The 27,053-nt window shown below is 36.8% G+C and overlaps 4 protein-coding genes across 6 annotated transcripts; 3 read left to right on the plus strand and 1 right to left on the minus strand.

Annotated features, from left to right (window-relative positions):
• The first annotated feature begins 161 nt into the window (after positions 1-161).
• LOC123706236 (peroxisome biogenesis factor 1) lies at positions 162-23,982 on the plus strand. 2 transcript variants are annotated; one of them, XM_045655415.1, is made up of 13 exons: positions 162-369; positions 13,968-14,186; positions 14,482-15,577; positions 15,857-16,097; positions 16,625-16,778; positions 17,175-17,340; positions 17,735-17,877; positions 18,590-18,774; positions 19,689-19,748; positions 21,396-21,582; positions 22,350-22,508; positions 23,004-23,122; positions 23,514-23,982. In XM_045655415.1, the coding sequence occupies exons 1-13, from the start codon at positions 277-279 to the stop codon at positions 23,599-23,601; spliced, it is 2,910 nt and encodes a 969-aa protein (XP_045511371.1). In that variant the 5' UTR covers positions 162-276; the 3' UTR covers positions 23,602-23,982. The 2 variants fall into 2 exon arrangements, with proteins under 2 accessions (XP_045511371.1, XP_045511372.1); XM_045655416.1 differs by lacking the exons at positions 21,396-21,582; positions 22,350-22,508; positions 23,004-23,122; positions 23,514-23,982 and adding an exon at positions 20,347-21,057.
• Positions 1,185-3,839, minus strand: LOC123706237. Of its 2 annotated transcripts, XM_045655419.1 has the most exons (2): positions 2,867-3,839; positions 1,185-2,011 (listed from the first exon to the last, which is right to left on the minus strand). In XM_045655419.1, the coding sequence occupies exons 1-2, from the start codon at positions 3,773-3,775 to the stop codon at positions 1,310-1,312; spliced, it is 1,611 nt and encodes a 536-aa protein (XP_045511375.1). In that variant the 5' UTR covers positions 3,776-3,839; the 3' UTR covers positions 1,185-1,309. The 2 variants fall into 2 exon arrangements, with proteins under 2 accessions (XP_045511375.1, XP_045511374.1); XM_045655418.1 differs by having other exon boundaries at positions 1,185-3,837.
• On the plus strand, positions 7,915-10,562 carry LOC123706239. Its single transcript, XM_045655421.1, has one exon. The coding sequence runs from the start codon at positions 7,975-7,977 to the stop codon at positions 10,438-10,440; it is 2,466 nt and encodes an 821-aa protein (XP_045511377.1). The 5' UTR covers positions 7,915-7,974; the 3' UTR covers positions 10,441-10,562.
• LOC123706238 lies at positions 10,533-13,179 on the plus strand. The gene has a single exon (XM_045655420.1). It carries the CDS (start codon positions 10,592-10,594, stop codon positions 13,055-13,057), a length of 2,466 nt encoding a protein of 821 aa, XP_045511376.1. The 5' UTR covers positions 10,533-10,591; the 3' UTR covers positions 13,058-13,179.
• Positions 23,983-27,053: the final 3,071 nt, after the last annotated feature.

Consider the following 27,053-nt stretch of genomic DNA (forward strand, 5'->3'; position numbering starts at 1 on the left):
ATATACTTTAATAATATAATTAATTGTTAAGAGTTAAATGCTAGTAAAATACATTTTGCGACCATTAGAACATAAATATGTTTTTATTTAATAATTTTCATGCGTGTAATGGTTTAATTTGGAAGAAAAATAAAAAATGTCTATGTCCTGCGGCTGTCAATGACAGCTGATAAGTGATAATAATTCTGAAAATAAATAAATATACAAATATTTATAAATTAATTATTTAGTGGCTGGCTGCATTAATGGTAGAAAATTGGCTATATTTTACATAAAATGCTAGGTGGTGTAAGATTAAAAGTATCATTTACCCATGAAAGATCTTGTTTTGCATACATAAGTCCAAAATATAGCAGTAACAATGAACAAGTAAGTGTAACCAATTAATATTTATGTGTAATTTTATATGTCATTTTCTATAATTACCTCAAATATTTTCCCACATTTATCCTTAACAAAATAATTTACTTGTAATGCAATTTTTGAGGTTAGCTTTCCTTTATTTGAGTGATAATAAAATACAGGTCAAGGCTGTTCACTATAAGCGTATCGTTTGTTTTGTTTATAATCTTTTTTAGTACCCATTTTTGTTCTCATTTCCTTTAACTTTGATATCTGTGAGTTTTATTATTTAATGTAGATGTAGCTATATTATGTGAACAAAATTTTGTATTATATTTTAAACTAGCTTACCGCCCGCGGCTTCGCCCGCTTTCTCTAAAACCTAATAAATTATATACTAAAACCTTCCTTTTGAATCACTCTATCTATTAAAAAAAACGGCATCAAAATCCATTGTGTAGTTTGAAAGATTTAAGCATACAAAGGGACATAGGGACACAGAAAGCGACTTTGTTTTATACTATGTAGTGATGTGATGTTCTGTATTATTATAAGGGTGTGGACGGTAGAAATAACATCTAAAATATGCATATTTTTTCAAAATTGAAGTTTGTTTCAAAACTGTTAATGTTACTTTTTATACATATTATATTTAACTGAAATATAATTGTATTCTAGAGTTCATTGAATTTGATAATGATTGGAATCTTTCATCTAAGATAACTCTTATCTATCCTTAGATAATGCAAGCAATTAAAGTATAAATAATTCATGAATTTTATTATAATTATAAATCTCTGATACTACTTTGGTGATTTAGAAATTAAAGACTTTTTAACGGATTTTAAACGCGATTTATTCATTCTATTATTTTCCCGACGTTTCGAACACTTTACAGCGAGCGTGGTCACGGGGAGACTGAGATGTTGTACGTCTTGATGGTCATTCAAAAATTGTTATTTGTGAACTACCTCCACCTATTCCTCCGTAGTTGGTATCTGGAGTATTTTTCCGGATGTTGGCAGTATTGGCTGATCGTGTCTTCTAGTCTTTTGGTACGTTTGACATGGGATTTTAAATTCTTAATAACAGGATCCCAGGTGTTAGAAAGTTTCAAACCATCTTCTCTATTGAAATTTGGATGTTTTTTAATTTCAATAGCCTCGCGCACAAGTCTTGGAAAAAATTTATTTTCTCTGGCAAGGATTTGTGGTTGGTCAAATCTTATGAAGTGGTTGTTGTCCAGTGTGTGTTCACATACCGCAGACTTCTTGTGACGCCGATGCTTGATATCCGCAATGTGCTCCTTCAGTCGGTTAGCAATGCTTCTTTTTGTTTGGCCGATGTATGAGAGACCACAGTCACAGTCTAACTTGTACACGCCTGCATCTTGTAGAGGAATATTACTTTTAATTGGTCTCAAGAATTGGTTTATCTTCTTATGCGGCTTATATATAGTTTTAATTGAAGCTCGTCTTAGGATTCTTCCAATTCTGTCAGTAACTCCCTTCACATATGGTAGGTAGGCCGGTTGTCTTTCAACTGTGTGTGGCTTCGTTCGACTCCTGTGATGCTGTGGAGGCGCCTGCAGCTTGTTGTTACGTAGTACTCGCTTGACATGCTGCAGTTCCCCGCTGAGGTGGGCAGCATCACAGAGGTGGCGGGCTCTCTGAAACAAAGATTTACCGACAGAAGCTAGTTGGCAAGGGTGGTGGTGAGATTCACCATTGAGGTACCTATCAGTATGAGTGACTTTCCTATACACTGTATGGTTGAGCATGCCATCCCGTCCCCTCATTATTAAAATGTCAAGAAAGGCTAGACGGTTGTTAGTTTCTAACTCCATAGTAAATTGGATGTTTTTATGTATGGAGTTAAGATGTTCTAAAAATGCAGGTATATGTTCAGTAGGGAGTATTGTGAAGGTGTCATCTACATAGCGTTTATACAGTCTCGGTTTGACTGGTGCTGTGGCCAAGGCTCTCTCCTCGAAGTCTTCCATAAAAATATCAGCGACAACGGGTGATACTGGAGAGCCCATGGCCACCCCATCAACCTGCATGTAAAATTCACCATTCCACAATAAATAGCCAGATGTTAGGCAATGTTCTAAGATCTCTGCATATTCTAATGGCATATTGTGTTCACCTAACCTTTTCTTAACAATATTGATGCAATCAGTCACCGGGAGATTAGTAAAAAGAGACTGCACATCAAAGCTAACCATAGTTTCATTGTTTGCGATATTTAGGTCTTTTAATATCTCAACAAAATGGTATGAGTCCTTAACATAAGCACTGGTGTTACCTCTGAGGGGAGCGAGCACCCTAGACATGTGTTGTGATAGTTTTTGAGTGGGTGTATCAATTTGACTCACAATAGGTCTTAATGGAGTATTAGTTTTGTGTATTTTAGGTAAGCCATACATCTTAGGAGGTTTCACGCAAGATGGAATAAGATACTTAGTGTCAAGATTTAATGTCGTTTTGTGTTTATTTATAAGGTCAGTTGTTTGTTTCATTACCTTATTTGTTGGGTCCTTGTCGACTTTTTTGTAGGTGTTTTCGTCCGACAGTATTTCCGACATTTTGTTGTTGTAATCTGACGTATCCATTATAACCGTTGCGTTTCCTTTGTCAGCTCGGAGTACTATTATATCTTCATTCTTTCGCAGGTGTTTTAAAGCGATAGACTCAGAGCGAGAGATGTTAGGTTTCGGCGGTTTGCAAGTGCGTAGTACACAAGATATGTCTTGCCGAATCGCCTCCGCGTCTTCTTTAAGAATGTTGTTTTTGAATAAAGTATCCTCCACATGACTTATTATTTCTTCGCAAGGTATTTTTTGCGGCGCAGGAGCAAAGTTTAAACCTCTATTCAGTACCTCAATAGTTTTGTTATCAAGAATTTGTTTTGACAGATTGACAACTGCTGTCACTTGAGGTTGACATTCAGTGACGTTTGGATACTCAGATGACATTGAGTTATTCTTCTTGGCCAGTAATTTTTCAAATTTTTGCTTTTGTTTATCCGTGCATGATTTGAATTTACTATGTGCACGATTATCTAAGATGTTCAAGCACAGCTGCCAATCTGTATCTAACATGAAATTCTTTAAGTTACTTGCTACATTTCGGATCTCAATGTTGAGCCTTTCAATATCCGATCGGTGTCCAGCAATTACTTTAGATAACAATTTTTGACTTGCCTTGTTTAGAATACTTGCGCTTCCAGCTATGTCCTTTTTCGGTGCTATTCGACAACAAACTGGGATGATATTATGTTCTCGACATTGCTTCATGAAATTCAGGGATGTCAAAAACCTCGAGCGCTTTGTCTTCAGTTCTTCTAAACGGCGAATTTTGTTAGCATTTTCCAGTCCGTACTGGTCTACATAGTATTTTCTAGGGTTTGATTTTACGCGAGTATTATACATTTAGAAATTAAAGACTTTTTAACGGATTTTAAACGCGATTTATTCATTCTATTATTTTCCCGACGTTTCGAACACTTTACAGCGAGCGTGGTCACGGGGAGACTGAGATGTTGTACGTCTTGATGGTCATTCAAAAATTGTTATTTGTGAACTACCTCCACCTATTCCTCCGTAGTTGGTATCTGGAGTATTTTTCCGGATGTTGGCAGTATTGGCTGATCGTGTCTTCTAGTCTTTTGGTACGTTTGACATGGGATTTTAAATTCTTAATAACAGGATCCCAGGTGTTAGAAAGTTTCAAACCATCTTCTCTATTGAAATTTGGATGTTTTTTAATTTCAATAGCCTCGCGCACAAGTCTTGGAAAAAATTTATTTTCTCTGGCAAGGATTTGTGGTTGGTCAAATCTTATGAAGTGGTTGTTGTCCAGTGTGTGTTCACATACCGCAGACTTCTTGTGACGCCGATGCTTGATATCCGCAATGTGCTCCTTCAGTCGGTTAGCAATGCTTCTTTTTGTTTGGCCGATGTATGAGAGACCACAGTCACAGTCTAACTTGTACACGCCTGCATCTTGTAGAGGAATATTACTTTTAATTGGTCTCAAGAATTGGTTTATCTTCTTATGCGGCTTATATATAGTTTTAATTGAAGCTTGTCTTAGGATTCTTCCAATTCTGTCAGTAACTCCCTTCACATATGGTAGGTAGGCCGGTTGTCTTTCAACTGTGTGTGGCTTCGTTCGACTCCTGTGATGCTGTGGAGGCGCCTGCAGCTTGTTGTTACGTAGTACTCGCTTGACATGCTGCAGTTCCCCGCTGAGGTGGGCAGCATCACAGAGGTGGCGGGCTCTCTGAAACAAAGATTTACCGACAGAAGCTAGTTGGCAAGGGTGGTGGTGAGATTCACCATTGAGGTACCTATCAGTATGAGTGACTTTCCTATACACTGTATGGTTGAGCATGCCATCCCGTCCCCTCATTATTAAAATGTCAAGAAAGGCTAGACGGTTGTTAGTTTCTAACTCCATAGTAAATTGGATGTTTTTATGTATGGAGTTAAGATGTTCTAAAAATGCAGGTATATGTTCAGTAGGGAGTATTGTGAAGGTGTCATCTACATAGCGTTTATACAGTCTCGGTTTGACTGGTGCTGTGGCCAAGGCTCTCTCCTCGAAGTCTTCCATAAAAATATCAGCGACAACGGGTGATACTGGAGAGCCCATGGCCACCCCATCAACCTGCATGTAAAATTCACCATTCCACAATAAATAGCCAGATGTTAGGCAATGTTCTAAGATCTCTGCATATTCTAATGGCATATTGTGTTCACCTAACCTTTTCTTAACAATATTGATGCAATCAGTCACCGGGAGATTAGTAAAAAGAGACTGCACATCAAAGCTAACCATAGTTTCATTGTTTGCGATATTTAGGTCTTTTAATATCTCAACAAAATGGTATGAGTCCTTAACATAAGCACTGGTGTTACCTCTGAGGGGAGCGAGCACCCTAGACATGTGTTGTGATAGTTTTTGAGTGGGTGTATCAATTTGACTCACAATAGGTCTTAATGGAGTATTAGTTTTGTGTATTTTAGGTAAGCCATACATCTTAGGAGGTTTCACGCAAGATGGAATAAGATACTTAGTGTCAAGATTTAATGTCGTTTTGTGTTTATTTATAAGGTCAGTTGTTTGTTTCATTACCTTATTTGTTGGGTCCTTGTCGACTTTTTTGTAGGTGTTTTCGTCCGACAGTATTTCCGACATTTTGTTGTTGTAATCTGACGTATCCATTATAACCGTTGCGTTTCCTTTGTCAGCTCGGAGTACTATTATATCTTCATTCTTTCGCAGGTGTTTTAAAGCGATAGACTCAGAGCGAGAGATGTTAGGTTTCGGCGGTTTGCAAGTGCGTAGTACACAAGATATGTCTTGCCGAATCGCCTCCGCGTCTTCTTTAAGAATGTTGTTTTTGAATAAAGTATCCTCCACATGACTTATTATTTCTTCGCAAGGTATTTTTTGCGGCGCAGGAGCAAAGTTTAAACCTCTATTCAGTACCTCAATAGTTTTGTTATCAAGAATTTGTTTTGACAGATTGACAACTGCTGTCACTTGAGGTTGACATTCAGTGACGTTTGGATACTCAGATGACATTGAGTTATTCTTCTTGGCCAGTAATTTTTCAAATTTTTGCTTTTGTTTATCCGTGCATGATTTGAATTTACTATGTGCACGATTATCTAAGATGTTCAAGCACAGCTGCCAATCTGTATCTAACATGAAATTCTTTAAGTTACTTGCTACATTTCGGATCTCAATGTTGAGCCTTTCAATATCCGATCGGTGTCCAGCAATTACTTTAGATAACAATTTTTGACTTGCCTTGTTTAGAATACTTGCGCTTCCAGCTATGTCCTTTTTCGGTGCTATTCGACAACAAACTGGGATGATATTATGTTCTCGACATTGCTTCATGAAAATTCAGGGATGTCAAAAACCTCGAGCGCTTTGTCTTCAGTTCTTCTAAACGGCGAATTTTGTTAGCATTTTCCAGTCCGTACTGGTCTACATAGTATTTTCTAGGGTTTGATTTTACGCGAGTATTATACATTTAGAAATTAAAGACTTTTTAACGGATTTTAAACGCGATTTATTCATTCTATTATTTTCCCGACGTTTCGAACACTTTACAGCGAGCGTGGTCACGGGGAGACTGAGATGTTGTACGTCTTGATGGTCATTCAAAAATTGTTATTTGTGAACTACCTCCACCTATTCCTCCGTAGTTGGTATCTGGAGTATTTTTCCGGATGTTGGCAGTATTGGCTGATCGTGTCTTCTAGTCTTTTGGTACGTTTGACATGGGATTTTAAATTCTTAATAACAGGATCCCAGGTGTTAGAAAGTTTCAAACCATCTTCTCTATTGAAATTTGGATGTTTTTTAATTTCAATAGCCTCGCGCACAAGTCTTGGAAAAAATTTATTTTCTCTGGCAAGGATTTGTGGTTGGTCAAATCTTATGAAGTGGTTGTTGTCCAGTGTGTGTTCACATACCGCAGACTTCTTGTGACGCCGATGCTTGATATCCGCAATGTGCTCCTTCAGTCGGTTAGCAATGCTTCTTTTTGTTTGGCCGATGTATGAGAGACCACAGTCACAGTCTAACTTGTACACGCCTGCATCTTGTAGAGGAATATTACTTTTAATTGGTCTCAAGAATTGGTTTATCTTCTTATGCGGCTTATATATAGTTTTAATTGAAGCTCGTCTTAGGATTCACCGTGAATCTCACCACCACCCTTGCCAACTAGCTTCTGTCGGTAAATCTTTGTTTCAGAGAGCCCGCCACCTCTGTGATGCTGCCCACCTCAGCGGGGAACTGCAGCATGTCAAGCGAGTACTACGTAACAACAAGCTGCAGGCGCCTCCACAGCATCACAGGAGTCGAACGAAGCCACACACAGTTGAAAGACAACCGGCCTACCTACCATATGTGAAGGGAGTTACTGACAGAATTGGAAGAATCCTAAGACGAGCTTCAATTAAAACTATATATAAGCCGCATAAGAAGATAAACCAATTCTTGAGACCAATTAAAAGTAATATTCCTCTACAAGATGCAGGCGTGTACAAGTTAGACTGTGACTGTGGTCTCTCATACATCGGCCAAACAAAAAGAAGCATTGCTAACCGACTGAAGGAGCACATTGCGGATATCAAGCATCGGCGTCACAAGAAGTCTGCGGTATGTGAACACACACTGGACAACAACCACTTCATAAGATTTGACCAACCACAAATCCTTGCCAGAGAAAATAAATTTTTTCCAAGACTTGTGCGCGAGGCTATTGAAATTAAAAAACATCCAAATTTCAATAGAGAAGATGGTTTGAAACTTTCTAACACCTGGGATCCTGTTATTAAGAATTTAAAATCCCATGTCAAACGTACCAAAAGACTAGAAGACACGATCAGCCAATACTGCCAACATCCGGAAAAATACTCCAGATACCAACTACGGAGGAATAGGTGGAGGTAGTTCACAAATAACAATTTTTGAATGACCATCAAGACGTACAACATCTCAGTCTCCCCGTGACCACGCTCGCTGTAAAGTGTTCGAAACGTCGGGAAAATAATAGAATGAATAAATCGCGTTTAAAATCCGTTAAAAAGTCTTTAATTTCTAAATGTATAATACTCGCGTAAAATCAAACCCTAGAAAATACTATGTAGACCAGTACGGACTGGAAAATGCTAACAAAATTCGCCGTTTAGAAGAACTGAAGACAAAGCGCTCGAGGTTTTTGACATCCCTGAATTTCATGAAGCAATGTCGAGAACATAATATCATCCCAGTTTGTTGTCGAATAGCACCGAAAAAGGACATAGCTGGAAGCGCAAGTATTCTAAACAAGGCAAGTCAAAAATTGTTATCTAAAGTAATTGCTGGACACCGATCGGATATTGAAAGGCTCAACATTGAGATCCGAAATGTAGCAAGTAACTTAAAGAATTTCATGTTAGATACAGATTGGCAGCTGTGCTTGAACATCTTAGATAATCGTGCACATAGTAAATTCAAATCATGCACGGATAAACAAAAGCAAAAATTTGAAAAATTACTGGCCAAGAAGAATAACTCAATGTCATCTGAGTATCCAAACGTCACTGAATGTCAACCTCAAGTGACAGCAGTTGTCAATCTGTCAAAACAAATTCTTGATAACAAAACTATTGAGGTACTGAATAGAGGTTTAAACTTTGCTCCTGCGCCGCAAAAAATACCTTGCGAAGAAATAATAAGTCATGTGGAGGATACTTTATTCAAAAACAACATTCTTAAAGAAGACGCGGAGGCGATTCGGCAAGACATATCTTGTGTACTACGCACTTGCAAACCGCCGAAACCTAACATCTCTCGCTCTGAGTCTATCGCTTTAAAACACCTGCGAAAGAATGAAGATATAATAGTACTCCGAGCTGACAAAGGAAACGCAACGGTTATAATGGATACGTCAGATTACAACAACAAAATGTCGGAAATACTGTCGGACGAAAACACCTACAAAAAAGTCGACAAGGACCCAACAAATAAGGTAATGAAACAAACAACTGACCTTATAAATAAACACAAAACGACATTAAATCTTGACACTAAGTATCTTATTCCATCTTGCGTGAAACCTCCTAAGATGTATGGCTTACCTAAAATACACAAAACTAATACTCCATTAAGACCTATTGTGAGTCAAATTGATACACCCACTCAAAAACTATCACAACACATGTCTAGGGTGCTCGCTCCCCTCAGAGGTAACACCAGTGCTTATGTTAAGGACTCATACCATTTTGTTGAGATATTAAAAGACCTAAATATCGCAAACAATGAAACTATGGTTAGCTTTGATGTGCAGTCTCTTTTTACTAATCTCCCGGTGACTGATTGCATCAATATTGTTAAGAAAAGGTTAGGTGAACACAATATGCCATTAGAATATGCAGAGATCTTAGAACATTGCCTAACATCTGGCTATTTATTGTGGAATGGTGAATTTTACATGCAGGTTGATGGGGTGGCCATGGGCTCTCCAGTATCACCCGTTGTCGCTGATATTTTTATGGAAGACTTCGAGGAGAGAGCCTTGGCCACAGCACCAGTCAAACCGAGACTGTATAAACGCTATGTAGATGACACCTTCACAATACTCCCTACTGAACATATACCTGCATTTTTAGAACATCTTAACTCCATACATAAAAACATCCAATTTACTATGGAGTTAGAAACTAACAACCGTCTAGCCTTTCTTGACATTTTAATAATGAGGGGACGGGATGGCATGCTCAACCATACAGTGTATAGGAAAGTCACTCATACTGATAGGTACCTCAATGGTGAATCTCACCACCACCCTTGCCAACTAGCTTCTGTCGGTAAATCTTTGTTTCAGAGAGCCCGCCACCTCTGTGATGCTGCCCACCTCAGCGGGGAACTGCAGCATGTCAAGCGAGTACTACGTAACAACAAGCTGCAGGCGCCTCCACAGCATCACAGGAGTCGAACGAAGCCACACACAGTTGAAAGACAACCGGCCTACCTACCATATGTGAAGGGAGTTACTGACAGAATTGGAAGAATCCTAAGACAAGCTTCAATTAAAACTATATATAAGCCGCATAAGAAGATAAACCAATTCTTGAGACCAATTAAAAGTAATATTCCTCTACAAGATGCAGGCGTGTACAAGTTAGACTGTGACTGTGGTCTCTCATACATCGGCCAAACAAAAAGAAGCATTGCTAACCGACTGAAGGAGCACATTGCGGATATCAAGCATCGGCGTCACAAGAAGTCTGCGGTATGTGAACACACACTGGACAACAACCACTTCATAAGATTTGACCAACCACAAATCCTTGCCAGAGAAAATAAATTTTTTCCAAGACTTGTGCGCGAGGCTATTGAAATTAAAAAACATCCAAATTTCAATAGAGAAGATGGTTTGAAACTTTCTAACACCTGGGATCCTGTTATTAAGAATTTAAAATCCCATGTCAAACGTACCAAAAGACTAGAAGACACGATCAGCCAATACTGCCAACATCCGGAAAAATACTCCAGATACCAACTACGGAGGAATAGGTGGAGGTAGTTCACAAATAACAATTTTTGAATGACCATCAAGACGTACAACATCTCAGTCTCCCCGTGACCACGCTCGCTGTAAAGTGTTCGAAACGTCGGGAAAATAATAGAATGAATAAATCGCGTTTAAAATCCGTTAAAAAGTCTTTAATTTCTAAATGTATAATACTCGCGTAAAATCAAACCCTAGAAAATACTATGTAGACCAGTACGGACTGGAAAATGCTAACAAAATTCGCCGTTTAGAAGAACTGAAGACAAAGCGCTCGAGGTTTTTGACATCCCTGAATTTCATGAAGCAATGTCGAGAACATAATATCATCCCAGTTTGTTGTCGAATAGCACCGAAAAAGGACATAGCTGGAAGCGCAAGTATTCTAAACAAGGCAAGTCAAAAATTGTTATCTAAAGTAATTGCTGGACACCGATCGGATATTGAAAGGCTCAACATTGAGATCCGAAATGTAGCAAGTAACTTAAAGAATTTCATGTTAGATACAGATTGGCAGCTGTGCTTGAACATCTTAGATAATCGTGCACATAGTAAATTCAAATCATGCACGGATAAACAAAAGCAAAAATTTGAAAAATTACTGGCCAAGAAGAATAACTCAATGTCATCTGAGTATCCAAACGTCACTGAATGTCAACCTCAAGTGACAGCAGTTGTCAATCTGTCAAAACAAATTCTTGATAACAAAACTATTGAGGTACTGAATAGAGGTTTAAACTTTGCTCCTGCGCCGCAAAAAATACCTTGCGAAGAAATAATAAGTCATGTGGAGGATACTTTATTCAAAAACAACATTCTTAAAGAAGACGCGGAGGCGATTCGGCAAGACATATCTTGTGTACTACGCACTTGCAAACCGCCGAAACCTAACATCTCTCGCTCTGAGTCTATCGCTTTAAAACACCTGCGAAAGAATGAAGATATAATAGTACTCCGAGCTGACAAAGGAAACGCAACGGTTATAATGGATACGTCAGATTACAACAACAAAATGTCGGAAATACTGTCGGACGAAAACACCTACAAAAAAGTCGACAAGGACCCAACAAATAAGGTAATGAAACAAACAACTGACCTTATAAATAAACACAAAACGACATTAAATCTTGACACTAAGTATCTTATTCCATCTTGCGTGAAACCTCCTAAGATGTATGGCTTACCTAAAATACACAAAACTAATACTCCATTAAGACCTATTGTGAGTCAAATTGATACACCCACTCAAAAACTATCACAACACATGTCTAGGGTGCTCGCTCCCCTCAGAGGTAACACCAGTGCTTATGTTAAGGACTCATACCATTTTGTTGAGATATTAAAAGACCTAAATATCGCAAACAATGAAACTATGGTTAGCTTTGATGTGCAGTCTCTTTTTACTAATCTCCCGGTGACTGATTGCATCAATATTGTTAAGAAAAGGTTAGGTGAACACAATATGCCATTAGAATATGCAGAGATCTTAGAACATTGCCTAACATCTGGCTATTTATTGTGGAATGGTGAATTTTACATGCAGGTTGATGGGGTGGCCATGGGCTCTCCAGTATCACCCGTTGTCGCTGATATTTTTATGGAAGACTTCGAGGAGAGAGCCTTGGCCACAGCACCAGTCAAACCGAGACTGTATAAACGCTATGTAGATGACACCTTCACAATACTCCCTACTGAACATATACCTGCATTTTTAGAACATCTTAACTCCATACATAAAAACATCCAATTTACTATGGAGTTAGAAACTAACAACCGTCTAGCCTTTCTTGACATTTTAATAATGAGGGGACGGGATGGCATGCTCAACCATACAGTGTATAGGAAAGTCACTCATACTGATAGGTACCTCAATGGTGAATCTCACCACCACCCTTGCCAACTAGCTTCTGTCGGTAAATCTTTGTTTCAGAGAGCCCGCCACCTCTGTGATGCTGCCCACCTCAGCGGGGAACTGCAGCATGTCAAGCGAGTACTACGTAACAACAAGCTGCAGGCGCCTCCACAGCATCACAGGAGTCGAACGAAGCCACACACAGTTGAAAGACAACCGGCCTACCTACCATATGTGAAGGGAGTTACTGACAGAATTGGAAGAATCCTAAGACGAGCTTCAATTAAAACTATATATAAGCCGCATAAGAAGATAAACCAATTCTTGAGACCAATTAAAAGTAATATTCCTCTACAAGATGCAGGCGTGTACAAGTTAGACTGTGACTGTGGTCTCTCATACATCGGCCAAACAAAAAGAAGCATTGCTAACCGACTGAAGGAGCACATTGCGGATATCAAGCATCGGCGTCACAAGAAGTCTGCGGTATGTGAACACACACTGGACAACAACCACTTCATAAGATTTGACCAACCACAAATCCTTGCCAGAGAAAATAAATTTTTTCCAAGACTTGTGCGCGAGGCTATTGAAATTAAAAAACATCCAAATTTCAATAGAGAAGATGGTTTGAAACTTTCTAACACCTGGGATCCTGTTATTAAGAATTTAAAATCCCATGTCAAACGTACCAAAAGACTAGAAGACACGATCAGCCAATACTGCCAACATCCGGAAAAATACTCCAGATACCAACTACGGAGGAATAGGTGGAGGTAGTTCACAAATAACAATTTTTGAATGACCATCAAGACGTACAACATCTCAGTCTCCCCGTGACCACGCTCGCTGTAAAGTGTTCGAAACGTCGGGAAAATAATAGAATGAATAAATCGCGTTTAAAATCCGTTAAAAAGTCTTTAATTTCTAAATGTATAATACTCGCGTAAAATCAAACCCTAGAAAATACTACTTTGGTGATTGTTTTGTGTATTTTTTAATATCCAGTTTAATATAAAGAGTTTTCAAGGAAACATTTATAAGCATCTATGTGTATTTTAATAATTCACAGGTAATTTCATTTTAGTTTCATGGTAGCTGTTGTGTTTTTGCTTTGTGCATAACACAAATAAACATAACACAAATAAACCTCTCCTACTTCTCAGCTCTCCTTTGCTTTTTGGTTGTCTGGAAGAAATCGCTCATGAGCGATAAGACCGCCTACTGTACCCTGACCTCTTTTGCTGCTTTTATAATGTCTTTCTGTGAATTTCTGTGTGTACAATAAAGTATTTTTATTATTATTTTATTAAACGGATTGATATGATTCGCAGTGATGTAATATCAGTACATAATATATTATGTCTTTTTCTATCTTTCAAGTTCTAATTTAAATGTGTATTTTAAATCCAATGTCTTGTCTGTTGAAATTATTTCTACAAGTATCTGTAATAACAAACATAGAAGATATGACTGGTAATATTAAATATGTAAATTCTTCCTTAGCAATGATTTTGTTTCAGGAGCATTAATTATAAGTAATAAATCATTTATTTCACATAAAAAAAATACAAATTAAAGTGACCCAGGCTCATAACTGTTTTTCAGGAGTCTGTTTCTTCCATTTACAGTTACGCAACACGAAAAATTCAGTGGCATTCAATAAACTATTCACAATTTTTTTTTCCAGTCACAAACTATACAAGTATTGTATAAAGAGAAGCAGCTCTTACTCTGGGTGGTGTTCAACAGCAACACTCCGGAGGGTTACATATCCTGTAATCCGTTACATTGCAAGCTGCTGGGGTTGGACGAGGGTGCGGAGGTGTTTGTGTCTCCGTATGGTGATGTGAAAGTGCTGGACGAGTTGTATATTGATACGGATAGTTCGGATGATCAGGAAATATTGGTGAGATTGTGTGAATTTATTTAAACATTTAATGAGTGAAATTGGTTGAATGTCAGTTTATCACAACAACAGTTATCAATAGCTATAACATATCAATTTACCTAAGTACAAATCTAACTTGAAGTCCAGATCCTGCATTCATTAATTTTATTTTGATCATTAATTAGATTTAATAATAATTGTTTTTAAAAAATGTTTGTCACTTTAATATAAATTAAAAAATCCCTGCTGACCTTTTTGAAAGATAAAAACGTAGTTGATATTTTTTTTCAAACTTTTGTTTTATTTTTTTCAGGAGCATAATGCTGATGTCTTACAATTAAGAATACTAGACCAAGTGAGGCTTGTTGTAGCGAATCAAAAATCTGTTGTATGGGTCTCAACATCACTACCTATTATATTTGTGCCTAAACAAACTGGCTTGCTTGTAAACCACAGCAGAATTGTAGTCAAAATAGATGCCTTTAACACCTTCCATGCCCGTAGAGACACCATGGACACTTTGCCACAGGAAAAAAAGACATTCACTAACATAGGCATAATAAATCAAGCTTTATTAAAGCCATATCTCAATGTACCAAAGAAACTAGTTTTAAGAGCACTACCGTTGGACAGTGATGCAAAAAATGTTAAGAATTTAATACATCCATACACAGTATTTATACATGAAGACTTAATTGGTGACTCCTACAAAGAATGGACTGTTATATTAGCTACAATGCAGAATATCCCTTCTATAATACAGAATGATAATGAAAATGAGGTGAATTTAATAGATTTGTGTGTGGAAATAGTTCCAATTGATAATGTTGTGTTTCGAAGTCTTTCACATGAAGTGTATAACAGAAATATACCCACAGTATTAATTCCCAAGTCCTTAAACACTATTATAAATATAGAGAACGGATCAAAGATAATTTTTACAATTGTCGGTGATTCAGCTGAACAACCAGACCATATAGATATAATAACATATTCGGACCAACCACAGTCAGAAATGGAAGTCATAGAGCGATTTAAGAAGTGTGTTGTAGAAAACACACATTACGGCAAAAAGTTTTTAATAAACGACGACATGGTGAAACAAAATACGCATATATCGAGTGGGTTTTTGAAGTTTAAGTTAAAGCCAGAGAAGTTAAAGTATACAATGTTGAATTCAGAGTCGTTCAGACAGTGTTCAGTGTCTGCTAAATGTTTAAAAGATACGGATTTTGAAGCACCTAAATTGGCCTTAACAACATTGGAGTATGATGATAGGAACTATTGTAGGTCGATAAAATGTATACAGGGTTTAGTGGAAAAAGTGCTAGATCATGTATATTTTGAAATACATAGAGAAGCGAGTTTTAAAGGTTCATCGGATATTAAGAGTAATGTTTTAGTTACTGGTGAGTTTATAGTTATTACATGTGTTTTTTCTTAAAATTAATTTTATAAAAAATCGATTTTTGATATAATCTAAACCAACACCTAGATGCATCACTTGACAGTTTCTGATCACAAAATACCGCGTTCAATTCATACAAAACTTAACTATATATGTAATTCTTAAAAACTGCTTGTTCGTATTGAAAACGTTTTTTTTCTGTAATAAGAAAAATTGTAAATATTTTGACTTATAAAATATTTCATTCCTATAAAACCAAACCTAAAATTCAATTTTCCAGGTCTCAACGGGCGCGGCAAAACGTCAATATGTCACATGGTCCAAAAGGACCTGACTCTATGGTCTCACATACTCCACTGCAGATCTCTAAAAGGCAGAAAGGATATACCAGAAGTGTTAGCGAAGGCTATACTAATGTGCCAGGAACATAGTCCAGCGGTGTTGATTTGTGATGACGTGGATGCGTTGGTACTGCCTGATGTGGAGGGTGCTTCGCCCCAGGACATTGCGTATTATCAACGGTAAGAGCTACTTTTGTCTCCGCAACTATTTTGTCTCTCCCGTCAACTCTATAAGAAGTTGCGTCGCTACGTGCGCGCACTTTCTTACTAGCCCATAGAGTTGACGGGAGAGACAAAATAGTTGCGGAGACAAAAGTTGCTCTTGCGCGCTAGCTCTATGGGATTTTTGGAATTTTTTGTATGAATGAATGAATAATTTTCAAATTGTTTGTATCTGTGGAATTTTTATCTTATCTTTTGTCAGTTGTTTTGATTTAATTTATAAAGTCATTATAAGTGTTCAATACTTACTAGAGTTGTTTTTATCATGAATGAATTGGAGATGTAATACTCAAATTTAAATTTAAAAGTCCGAAGTAATAATTGTGTACAAGATTTGCGAATCATTAAAAAAAAGTAAAATTTATGTGAGGTGAAATAATCAAAAACTACAAATTTCGAAAATCGAAACCAATTTCAGTGGAAATTATTCAAAGAACTACCATAAAAAGTGGTATGCATATTATTTTGCCATAATATTATTTCAGTTTAGCAGTAACCATCAAGCAATTGCTCCAATCGTGCACAGGCGTGTGTGTGCTAATGACGTCACTTTCGATGAAGTCACTCCACCCCGTGTTGAGAGAATTTGGCGGGAAACCATTGTTTACTGCGCATTTTGATATACCTATGTTGGATCAAGTGAGTACAAATAAATCATATGATTTTCTTGTGTTAAAAGACTTTTTAATTCTAATTTCTATTGACGATCTATTGTCAAATGACACGATAATCTGTCGTCACGACATAGTGTGAACGCGCGCTAAGAAAGATTAAAATGATTGAATTAAAAATAAATTTTAGGGCATTTTTAATCCCGGTTAATAAATTGTGTGCTTTTTAAACGCAATATATATATAAATACTTGGTCTTAATTTTGCGTGGTTGATAAATAGTAAATGTAAATCATTCAGTCGAGTTATCAAATATAAAAAATTTTGAATGTTTAAATTTAACAAAAACCTTTTACATATTATAAGAAGAGCTTTTTACTAAACAAACAATAATTTACACACTGTTTTTTTTGTATATTTTTAGGATGAAAGATCCGAACTATTCAAGCATTTGCTCAACAACAAAATACGGGAAGCGTTCACGATAGAGGACGATGACGTCATCAAGATGGCGATGGACACGGCGGGATCCAGTGTTCGAGATATTGTCGATTATTTGAATAAGAAGATATTTAAAGCTGTTAAGAAAAGTAAGTTATAACAAAAATGTGTTTTATTTTTAAACTAGCTACCCGCGCGCGGCTTCGCCTGCGCTATCTATTATATCTTTACAAATAATGTGCTAAAACTGTTTTCGAGAACCATGCTCCAATGGTGAAAATATAATGAAAATCGGTGCAGTAGTTTTTGAATTTTGCGAACAGACAGACAAAAAGACGCCGCGGAGGACTTTGTTTTATGAGATGTATTGATGTCACAGTTTATAGACTGAATAAAATTTCAGTCTAAAGTCCTTTCAAAAATTTATTTCAAAGGTTTAATAAAATAATTGTAAAAAAAATCTGAATTTTACAAGTGTATCCGAATTGTAAATTGTAATTATTAGTATTGTATGGAATAAATAAATCTTATTTATTATTTCAGAAACATCTACCCCACGGCCACGACTCGTAGAAGATATAACGAAAGATAGTGAGAAAGCGAAAGATTTTGATATTTGGGGCCCTCTGGGGGGCATGGAGGATGTAAAGCAGCAGCTCACTGAGTGCTTGTTTTGGCCCATTATGGTAAGATATTTTTCTTATTTATTGTATGGTATTGAAAGATAAGATAATAACTGAATAATCTACTATATAAAAATAAGTCGGGTTTTCCTTCCTGACGCTATAACTCCCGAACGCACCAACCGATTGCCACGGTTTTGCATTCATTGGAAAGGTCTCGGGCTCCGTGAGATTTATAGCACAAAAAAGGCTGGTGGCGAAACGGAGTTCGCCCGGTTTGCTAGTCTACATCTACACTAATATTATAAAGAGGAAAACTTTGTTTGTTTGTTTGATTGCAATGAATAGGCTCATAAAGTACTGGACCGAAAAAAAAAATTCTTTCACCTTTCGAAAGCTACATTATCCACGAGTAATATAGGATAGGTTTTATCCCGGAAATTCCACGGGAACGGGAATTATGCGAGTTTTTATTTGAAAAAGCGGGCGGAGCCGCCGGCGGAAAGCTAGTTATTAATAAAATTATGAATCTTAAAGAATGTGTATCCATATACCTACGCTCGCAAAATCCCGCAATGTACTCAAGCGGACTAGATTTACATTTCGTCAAATATTCATGTTCTATGTTATATGATATATCCTATAGCCTTCCTCGATAAATGGGCTAACACCGAAAGAATTTTTCAAATCGGACCAGTAGTTCCTAAGATTAGCGCGTTCAAACAAACAAACTCTTCAGCTTTATAATATTAGTATAGATTTACTTTATCCACAGTACCCAGCATTATTCCCCTCAGCACGTTGTGGGATCCTCCTATATGGACCACCAGGTTCTGGTAAATCCCACATCGGTTCATGTTTAGCTCGGTTACCGCACGCACTGCTCGCTGTGAAGGGACCAGAGTTACTGTCCAAGTATATAGGGCAGAGTGAAGCCGCAGTACGGGATATATTCGATAGGTAAGTTGTAGGGCCAGGGATCTTCACTATTCTATAGGTAAGTAGAAAGGAGGGAGAGTGGAATAGGTCAGGGATGGTACAGGAGGGAGGGGGGATATGGTGGGTACATGTGGTCAGATATTGGTTCGTGTCTAGCGCGGTTACCACACGCACTGCTCGCTGTGAAGGGACCAGAGCTGCTAGTAGTTATATAGGGCAGAGTGAAGCAGCGGTACGGGATATATTCGATAGGTAAGTTTTCTTTCTTCACTTTAAAAAAAAAAAACGGGGAAAAATCCCAACCAATATCCGCAGCCCCTTCATTTAAGCGGCTCGATGGAACACAGTGGGGTTTTAATCGGGAAGAATTCGATATAATCCACGGCTCCTTCCCCTGAGGTATCTATGCAAGATTTCCCCGACATAAAAAAGGGGTGGATCGATCGTATAGGATAGTGGTAAGATAAGGTAGTATTGGACACAGTTGCTAGTGCCTACTGCCTTGTTTGGTTGGCGCACGCACTTTGCATGCAACTTTTTATTATGGCAAGAAAAGGGGCAGGGTGGGTTAAGTGGTCACTACCGCCCATAAAAATTAAAAACTAGTAACACACACGTAGTGGTTACAGATGCTAAGTGTAAACAATTAAGATTTGAACATTATTGAAGTGAAACTTTTTTATCGGGGTTGGAAAAAAAATTAGTGTAACATTTTTTCGTTACGCGTGACATTTTTCCGTTACGCGCCATCTTTTTCTTATCCCTACCACGCGTGATTCGACGTATTTCTGTAAAGTTGCATATAGTAAATTATTTTTTGAAAAAAAAGGTCATAAAGAAGTTTCACTTCTTACGTGTGTACACTAGTACACGCACACATTTTTTTTACTGCTTCTTATTCAATATACTTACTTTATTAGATAATATTATTTCAGGGCGGATATGCAACATCCTTGTATCCTATTCTTCGATGAATTCGACAGTCTTGCACCTAGGTGAGTTGTATTTAGTATTTTTAAAAGCTTAAATATTTTTATAATATTGTATTTATTTGTGTTTGTAAGTCTAAAATAAATAGAATATAATAAAAAAACACCCGTGGATCCGAGCTGGTGGCCACTTTGATAACTCCGATCTTTTCCTCTCCTGCTGCTTTTCTTGTTCATTAGTAAAGTGTCTATGACCTATGTAGACGCATGACGTTGGGTCATACGTTCTGATTATATTATTTATTTATAACATTTTCTTTCTTTATAAATACTTATTGGGCTTGATCAATGCTTACCTTCAAAAAATTAAAATCCCTTCTCTGTAAGTACCTAATATCATATTTTGTAAAATTCTTATATTAGTCTTTGTTCACATACGTATATTATTTCACTACCTATTGGTGTACCTTTTAATTGGCGTAGCTTAGTATTTATTCATCTCAAAAATTGTATCACTAGCTGTAAGGTACCTTATTATAAATAAATAAATAAATAAATAACTTCGATCCTTTCATATCCCACTTTTTCTTTTCGTCCCTAAATTCTGTGTTAAGACTCGACAGGCGTCTTCTACCTTTCCATTACTCAATCCTATATTATTTAGACGAGGTCACGACTCAACCGGAGTAACAGACCGCGTAGTGAACCAACTCCTAGCACGCTTGGATGGAGCGGAGGGCGGGTCGCGGGGGCCGGTGCTGGTATATCCACGGACACATAACTGCAACCGTATCCTATCCTGTTTTTTCTTTTTGCCCCCAATTTTTGTATCGTCAGACGTCTTCTTCCCGTCCATTTGTAATTGTTTGTTATATAGGCGTGGTCACGACTCAACAGGCGTTCCAATCTTCTCTATCCAGTCTTTTCTATTCGCCTCTACATTTTCTCTTGTCTACGCAGGGGCATGACTTAACACGCATCCAATCCTGTTTTTTCTTTTTGCCTCCAATTTTTGTATCGTCAGACGTCTTCTTCCCGTTCATTTGTAATTGTTTGTTGTGTAGGCGTTCCAATCTTCTCTATCCTGCCTTTTCTTTTCGTCTTTAAATGTTCTCTTGTCTAGGCGTGGTCACGACTCAACCGGAGTAACAGACCGCGTAGTGAACCAGCTCCTAGCCCGGTTGGACGCAGCGGAGGGCGGGTCCCGCGGCCCGGTGCTGGTATCCATGTACTGCTCTTCTTGTTCATCAGTAAAGTGTCTATGTAGACGCACGACGTTGAGTCATGCGTTCTGATTATTAGTAACTTCGATCCTTTCGCTTCCTGCTTTGTTTTTCCTCTAAATCGAGTCTATATTTTTTCCTCTCGTCTATTTAATCCTTTGTTATCTAGACGTGGTCACGATTCTACCGGAGTCACAGACCGCATAGTGAACCAACTCCTAGCACGCTTGGATGGAGCGGAGGGCGGGTCGCGGGGCCCGGTGCTGGTATACACGTATACATAACTGCGACCTTATCCTATCCAGCTGTTTCTTCTCGTTTATTAGTAAAGTGCCTGTTGACGCATGATATTGAGTCATACGTTCTGATTGTTAATAACTTCGATCCTTTCGTATCCCATTTTTTCTTTTCGTCCCTAAATTCTGTGTTAAGACTCGACAGGCGTCTTCTACCTTTCCATTACTCAAATACTCAATCCTATATTATTTAGACGAGGTCACGACTCAACGGGAGTAACCGACCGCGTAGTGAATCAACTCCTGGCCCGATTGGACGGAGCGGAGGGCGGGTCGCGGGGCCCGGTGCTGGTGGCCACGTCGCGGCCCGACCTGCTCGACCCGGCGCTGCTGCGGCCCGGACGGATTGATCGACATGTGTACTGCGCACTGCCGGATGTGGTGAGTGTTGGAAAGTGTCAACGTATAAATTCTTTATAAATTTGTATTTGTAAAGCATTTGAATGCCATAAAACCAAAAATATCAAATTCAAGTGTAAACGTAACTTAATAGTGTACACACGTAAGAAGTGAAACTTCTTTATGACCTTATTTTTCAAAAAATAATTTACTATATATGCAACTTTACAGAAATATGTACGTCGAATCACGCGTGGTAGGGATAAGAAAAAGATGGCGCGTAACGGAAAAATGTCACGCGTGACGAAAAAATGTTACCTACACTAAAATTTTTTCCAACCCCGATAAAGAAGTTTCACTTCAATAAGCAAGTGCATGCAAAAGGTGACGTTTGTCGAGCTTAAAATTTAATATAAGACTTAAATTCGCATCACGTAAACTGTACTCGCTAGTCACCGAATAAATCACTTTAGTTCTTATCCATATTATATTTTTCGGTGGCTAGAATGCGTTAAAATGCATGGCCACATGCTGATGCTAAAATTATTATGAACCAGGTCGGATGCCTTTGTGCTTTCTAATAGGATATCTTATTTAAAAGCACAGTGATAGCGACTCGTTGGTATAGTGTAAGGGTGATGGAAAATTCAATTAACACCTGTTATACTAATCGTATTTTCTATAACCTTCTCTCCTTAAAAATCTTACATGCAGCAGCGTAGTAGTTACCAAGTAAAAATGTTTTTCTGAAAATTCCTTTATCATTATGTATTAATGAGACACTCAACTTAATGCTATTATATCACCAGGACGGTCGTCACGAAGTACTAAAGACACTATCACAAGAGGTGACCCTCAATACTGACGTGGACTTACGGACCCTCGCTGAGAGGACGGAGGGCTTCTCGCCAGCTGACCTCAAGTCGTTGTTAGTCACAGCACAACTTGGAAGGCTTGAGAGCCAATTGGTAAGTTAGGGATTTAGCTGTTTTGGTTCAAGAGTATGTATAAAGTCTATTTTCACGGTAATTATTTTGGGTTTACTAGTAAAAAAACCGTTTCAGTTTGGGGAAGGAAATTATCTTTACGATATTTTTTTGTGTCTTAAGTTTACGTCATGTTTTTTTATCCCACCGACTAAATATATCATTCCAGTATCACATTAAAAATAGCATTCCATTTATACGCATATAGATTTTGTCCTGGAAACTATAAACTAAGTTTTGAACCAACAAACCAGTTTATAAACTTACTAGCATACCGCCCGCGGCTTCGCCCGCTTTGTCTAAAACCTAATAAATTATATACTAAAACCTTCATCTTGAATCACTCTATCTATTAAAAAAATCCGCATCAAAATCTGTTGCGTAGTTTTAAAGATTTAAGCATACATAGGGACATAGGGACAGAGGAAGCGACTTTGTTTTATACTATGTAGTGATTAATCATAATATATTGTGTAGGTAAATAGTGACAACGGAAGGATGGAATCCATTGTCGTGTCTACAGAGGATATAGAGAGTGCGCTGGCTGAAACTAAGCCATCTTTATCACCAGAACAAAGGGCGTACTATGATGCCATGTAAGTATTGTTTCTCTTCATTTCTAGGGAAGGGCGTACCATCTTAAACCACATCTCAGCTTAACGTCAGGCGAGATTGTGGTCAAGCGCTTCCCTATCGACAATAAAAAAGTCCCTGTCTTGAAGCTGAATACAATGCAACTTTTTCACAATATTAATGCATATATCTGTATCATCTTTTTCATCCTCATCCTCGTCGTCATCTTCATCCTCATCCTCAACTTCATCATCAGATCTGCAATAGATTGACTAACAATCACTTATAATAAAAATTCATACCAATGAACTATAACGTGATCCCGCCTCGTGAGCGCATTTATTCTATTTTTATAAGCTAATCTTTTATAAAACATTTGGATGCTATAAAACTTAATATTTTATATTTTTTCAGATACAAGAGGTTCCGGGGCGAACCACTATCTTTAGACCAGAATGCAATAGCGCAACAAATGTTCAAGCAAAGAGTCACTCTAGCATAAAAAAAAAACTTTTAAAACTTTTTCATACCATCCGATACATACATAAAGTATCCGATACGATGTCGTGTTCGATTTATCGGATGGTGTAGAACGCTTCTATTGACTGACTTTTTCGTGTTGTAAAATTATGTAGATAACTAGATAGCAAATATTCTGTCTCTTTTTGCTTTGACTGGTATGAAATAGCAATATTATTGTGTAATTTATATACAAAAAATCATCGCTTTATGCAATAAAATAATTTACCCTATAAATTTTCATTAGATAAATAAAATAAAAGATATTGTTTGAATACCTTTCATTGGTGCAAGTAACAAAAGCAATAAACATTGGACTAAACTTATAACCATTCCATATTTAAGTGATGTTGTAAAAATTTATGTGTATAAGATATATCAAAATTCAATAAAAAAAAAAGCTGAGCAAAGAAAATAATAAAATACATCACTTTTAGATTTTTTAATTAATTCCTATTTATCTTATTCGACAAACTATGTTTTAAAAATTGATTGAAATAAAATGCTCCATGCTTGACTGATGCTACTTTCGTCTTTCTAATTTTTAAAGATCTAAAAATTTAATATTTATATTCGTAACTAATGTGTTTTAAAAATAATAGGAATAGTATGTTAAAAAAAATGTTTTTATGAATATAATTTGAAAGTGTGTGAAGAAAATAAATTACGCATAATATATTATACGGTTAGTGAAAGTTTTAAAATGAAATTTCTTATTATGTCAAATTGGGTATTGGTAGGTAAAGGTGTAATGATTTTCTTCATCCAGTTTTATGTTTGCATAAAATGTTGTATTCAAATCTCCATAATGTTTGAAAGTTGAATTTTACTCACAGTTCAAAAATTGCGTAGATTTTTTACTAGATGGCGCTGTTAAAGTACGTTTTCTTGTTATTGTTGCAATATACACGCACGCTTATTATATTTATTTTTACCTACACATAGCTGATAATACTCACAAAATATTTATGAAATCAATAATAATTAAATGATAGTAATTGCAATAAACAGTAGTGATTTACAAAGTTTTTAACAATATTATTACATCATGCATTTAAAAGACACCAGTAAAAGAAATACAATGTTTTGTTTTAAATGTTATTATTTAAGTAAGCTCTTTTAAACCTTTTTCTATCATAAATAGACTTTGGAAAGAACCAATTCATATTTAAATGTGATTCCTTTGCGAAAGCGAAGCGAAGCGAAAGCGTGTAAAATGATTTGTATAGTTTTATTTTTCTGTATGCAATAATGTTGTCTTATTAATATGTATTAAGTATTGTGATGGATTGTAGGTGCTAAATAATATCTAGGATTGTTGACTTAATTGTATATTTTGTTGCTATTTTTGTATCGGATTTTTATTTAATCGTTGTGAAATATATTGGGATTGAATGATATATTTTGTTTTATTGTTACCCCCACATAAGTTGCACGTGTTCCTCGTGTAGTTAAATCATATTTAAACCTAGAATTTAAAACAAGAACAAATACCTATTGTTACTAAGTACGACTAAACAGATGTTCAACTAAAGAAAGTTATTAATGACTCAGTATACACACCTTTGCATCGGCATATTATATTATAACAACTCGACATCAATCTCTATGTACCACAGCTATGTACCAAATTTGTCTGTTCCTGCAAATTCTGGTAGCTAAATAATAGATACACATCCATCGGCATAATATTTTTTTCCAAACTCACAAAGACAAATTTACAGATATAACACATTAATTACTTAAAACTTTGGCCTATTGAGATTTATATTTATTCTATATTTTTTCTACTGTTATATTTATTATTACCGCTCTACAAATACACCTTGAATAAATATGTACTAATAATAATGATTATAACTCCACGTTTATTAACAACATATAGGAGGTAACTTAATGCAGATTAAAGTTAAATTAACTTATAACCAGCTATCAGGCCGCCCGCGCCACAAGCGTTAAACATTAACTTGTAAATTCGTCCAATTCATTACAACTTGTTACAAACGCTAACACCGAGATGTTCGCGGTTTACAGAGTTAAAGTTTGCTGGATGTGACACTTCATGATTTAATACCTACTTGTGTTGAGCACATGCAATACGTAACACAAATGTTCACTTAGATATCTATGTTTAATCACATATCGGAAAGTATTCAAGATTTTAAATATTATAAAATAAGAGTCTGACTGATATTGATTTTGGCATATCAAGTGCATTTTATCAGGGGACCTTAAAATACCTACCTACCTACATATATTTAGGTATGTTTATTGTATCGGATTTGTAGGTTTTTCAAATCAAAATTTGCTTTTTAAGCCGATAGCAAATAAAAATTTTTTAATTTGCTATCGGTGCCTATTGGTTATGTAAAAATGACGGATTTTTGGCGCTTTTCTTTACGTACCTACCTATAATAATATCATCATCATCATCATCATCAGCCCATATACGTTCCCACTGCTGGGACACGGGCCTCCTATGAGGGTACAGGCCATAATCCACCACGCTGGCCAAGTGCGTGTTGGCGGATGACACATGTCGTCGAACTTTTTTTTTTTTTTTTTTTTTTTTAATTCTTCGACATGTCGGTTTCCTCACGATGTTTTCCTTCACCGTTCGAGCAGTAGTGATGTTATAACATGCGCAGATAAATTGAAAAATCAATTTATTTCCTGCGCGCTCGCCTGGTCTCGAAACCTGGACTTATCGATTCGAAGTCCGAGGTCTCACCACTGAGCCACCACTGCTCCCTAATAATATCTACGCATTATTTTATAAAGTTACTCCTTTATTAAATGTCACATCCAGGCAACATAACTCCACACCCGCGACTCGCGTCTAGCATGTTGTGTGAAATCGCTCCATCTGAATTATTATGCAAGTTTCGAACTAATCTTAATCAGTCGAGCGCAAAGTTTTTCAATAAAACATCATTATCTCTTAATAATTACGTCTCAGCGTTGAATTAGTTAACGTTCGTTAATATTATTTTAATTAAATGTTGGGGCATGCTGATTTATAATGTTACATTCTTATTTCTGTATGTTTTAGTATACTTATGTATAATTATTGTTGGTATAGTAGGAACAGGGCATATATAAAGGAGAGACAATTTAAAAAAATACCATAAAATATTCATAGTACGTAAGTAGGCATAATATTATTATTATCTTTATGAAAACGTGATAAAACCATTTCATATTATGCGGTCTTATTATAAAGTAAGTAGGCGGGCGTGGGTTAAGAACTAGACACCTATAGTTTTTTTTTAAATTATGAATTGGCAGACTTTTGACCAATGGGAAGCGGCGATGTGGTCTACTTGGATGCACGTCTGCATAGAAGAAGCCTGTTCACCCTCGCTTTGAAAAGGTCCAGATTGTATTGCGCAGGAAATATGGAGCTAGGGAGAGAGTTCCATTCCTTATACTTTG

This window comes from Colias croceus, chromosome 3 (assembly GCF_905220415.1).
Source record: "Colias croceus chromosome 3, ilColCroc2.1".
Taxonomy (NCBI): Eukaryota; Metazoa; Arthropoda; class Insecta; order Lepidoptera; family Pieridae; genus Colias; species Colias croceus.

What these genes read in the sequence shown, in the direction of transcription:
- LOC123706237 (XM_045655418.1), bottom strand. Translation starts at nt 3,775, where the DNA reads ATGTATAATACTCGCGTAAAATCAAACCCTAGAAAATACTATGTAGAC.
- LOC123706239 (XM_045655421.1), top strand. Translation starts at nt 7,975, where the DNA reads ATGTATAATACTCGCGTAAAATCAAACCCTAGAAAATACTATGTAGAC.
- LOC123706236 (XM_045655415.1), top strand. Translation starts at nt 277, where the DNA reads ATGCTAGGTGGTGTAAGATTAAAAGTATCATTTACCCATGAAAGATCT. An exon ending in GCTTGTTTTGGCCCATTATG is followed by an intron (nt 17,878 to 18,589) that starts GTAAGATATTTT and finishes CTTTATCCACAG; the next exon opens with TACCCAGCATTATTCCCCTC. An exon ending in ACTGCGCACTGCCGGATGTG is followed by an intron (nt 21,583 to 22,349) that starts GTGAGTGTTGGA and finishes TTATATCACCAG; the next exon opens with GACGGTCGTCACGAAGTACT.
- LOC123706238 (XM_045655420.1), top strand. Translation starts at nt 10,592, where the DNA reads ATGTATAATACTCGCGTAAAATCAAACCCTAGAAAATACTATGTAGAC.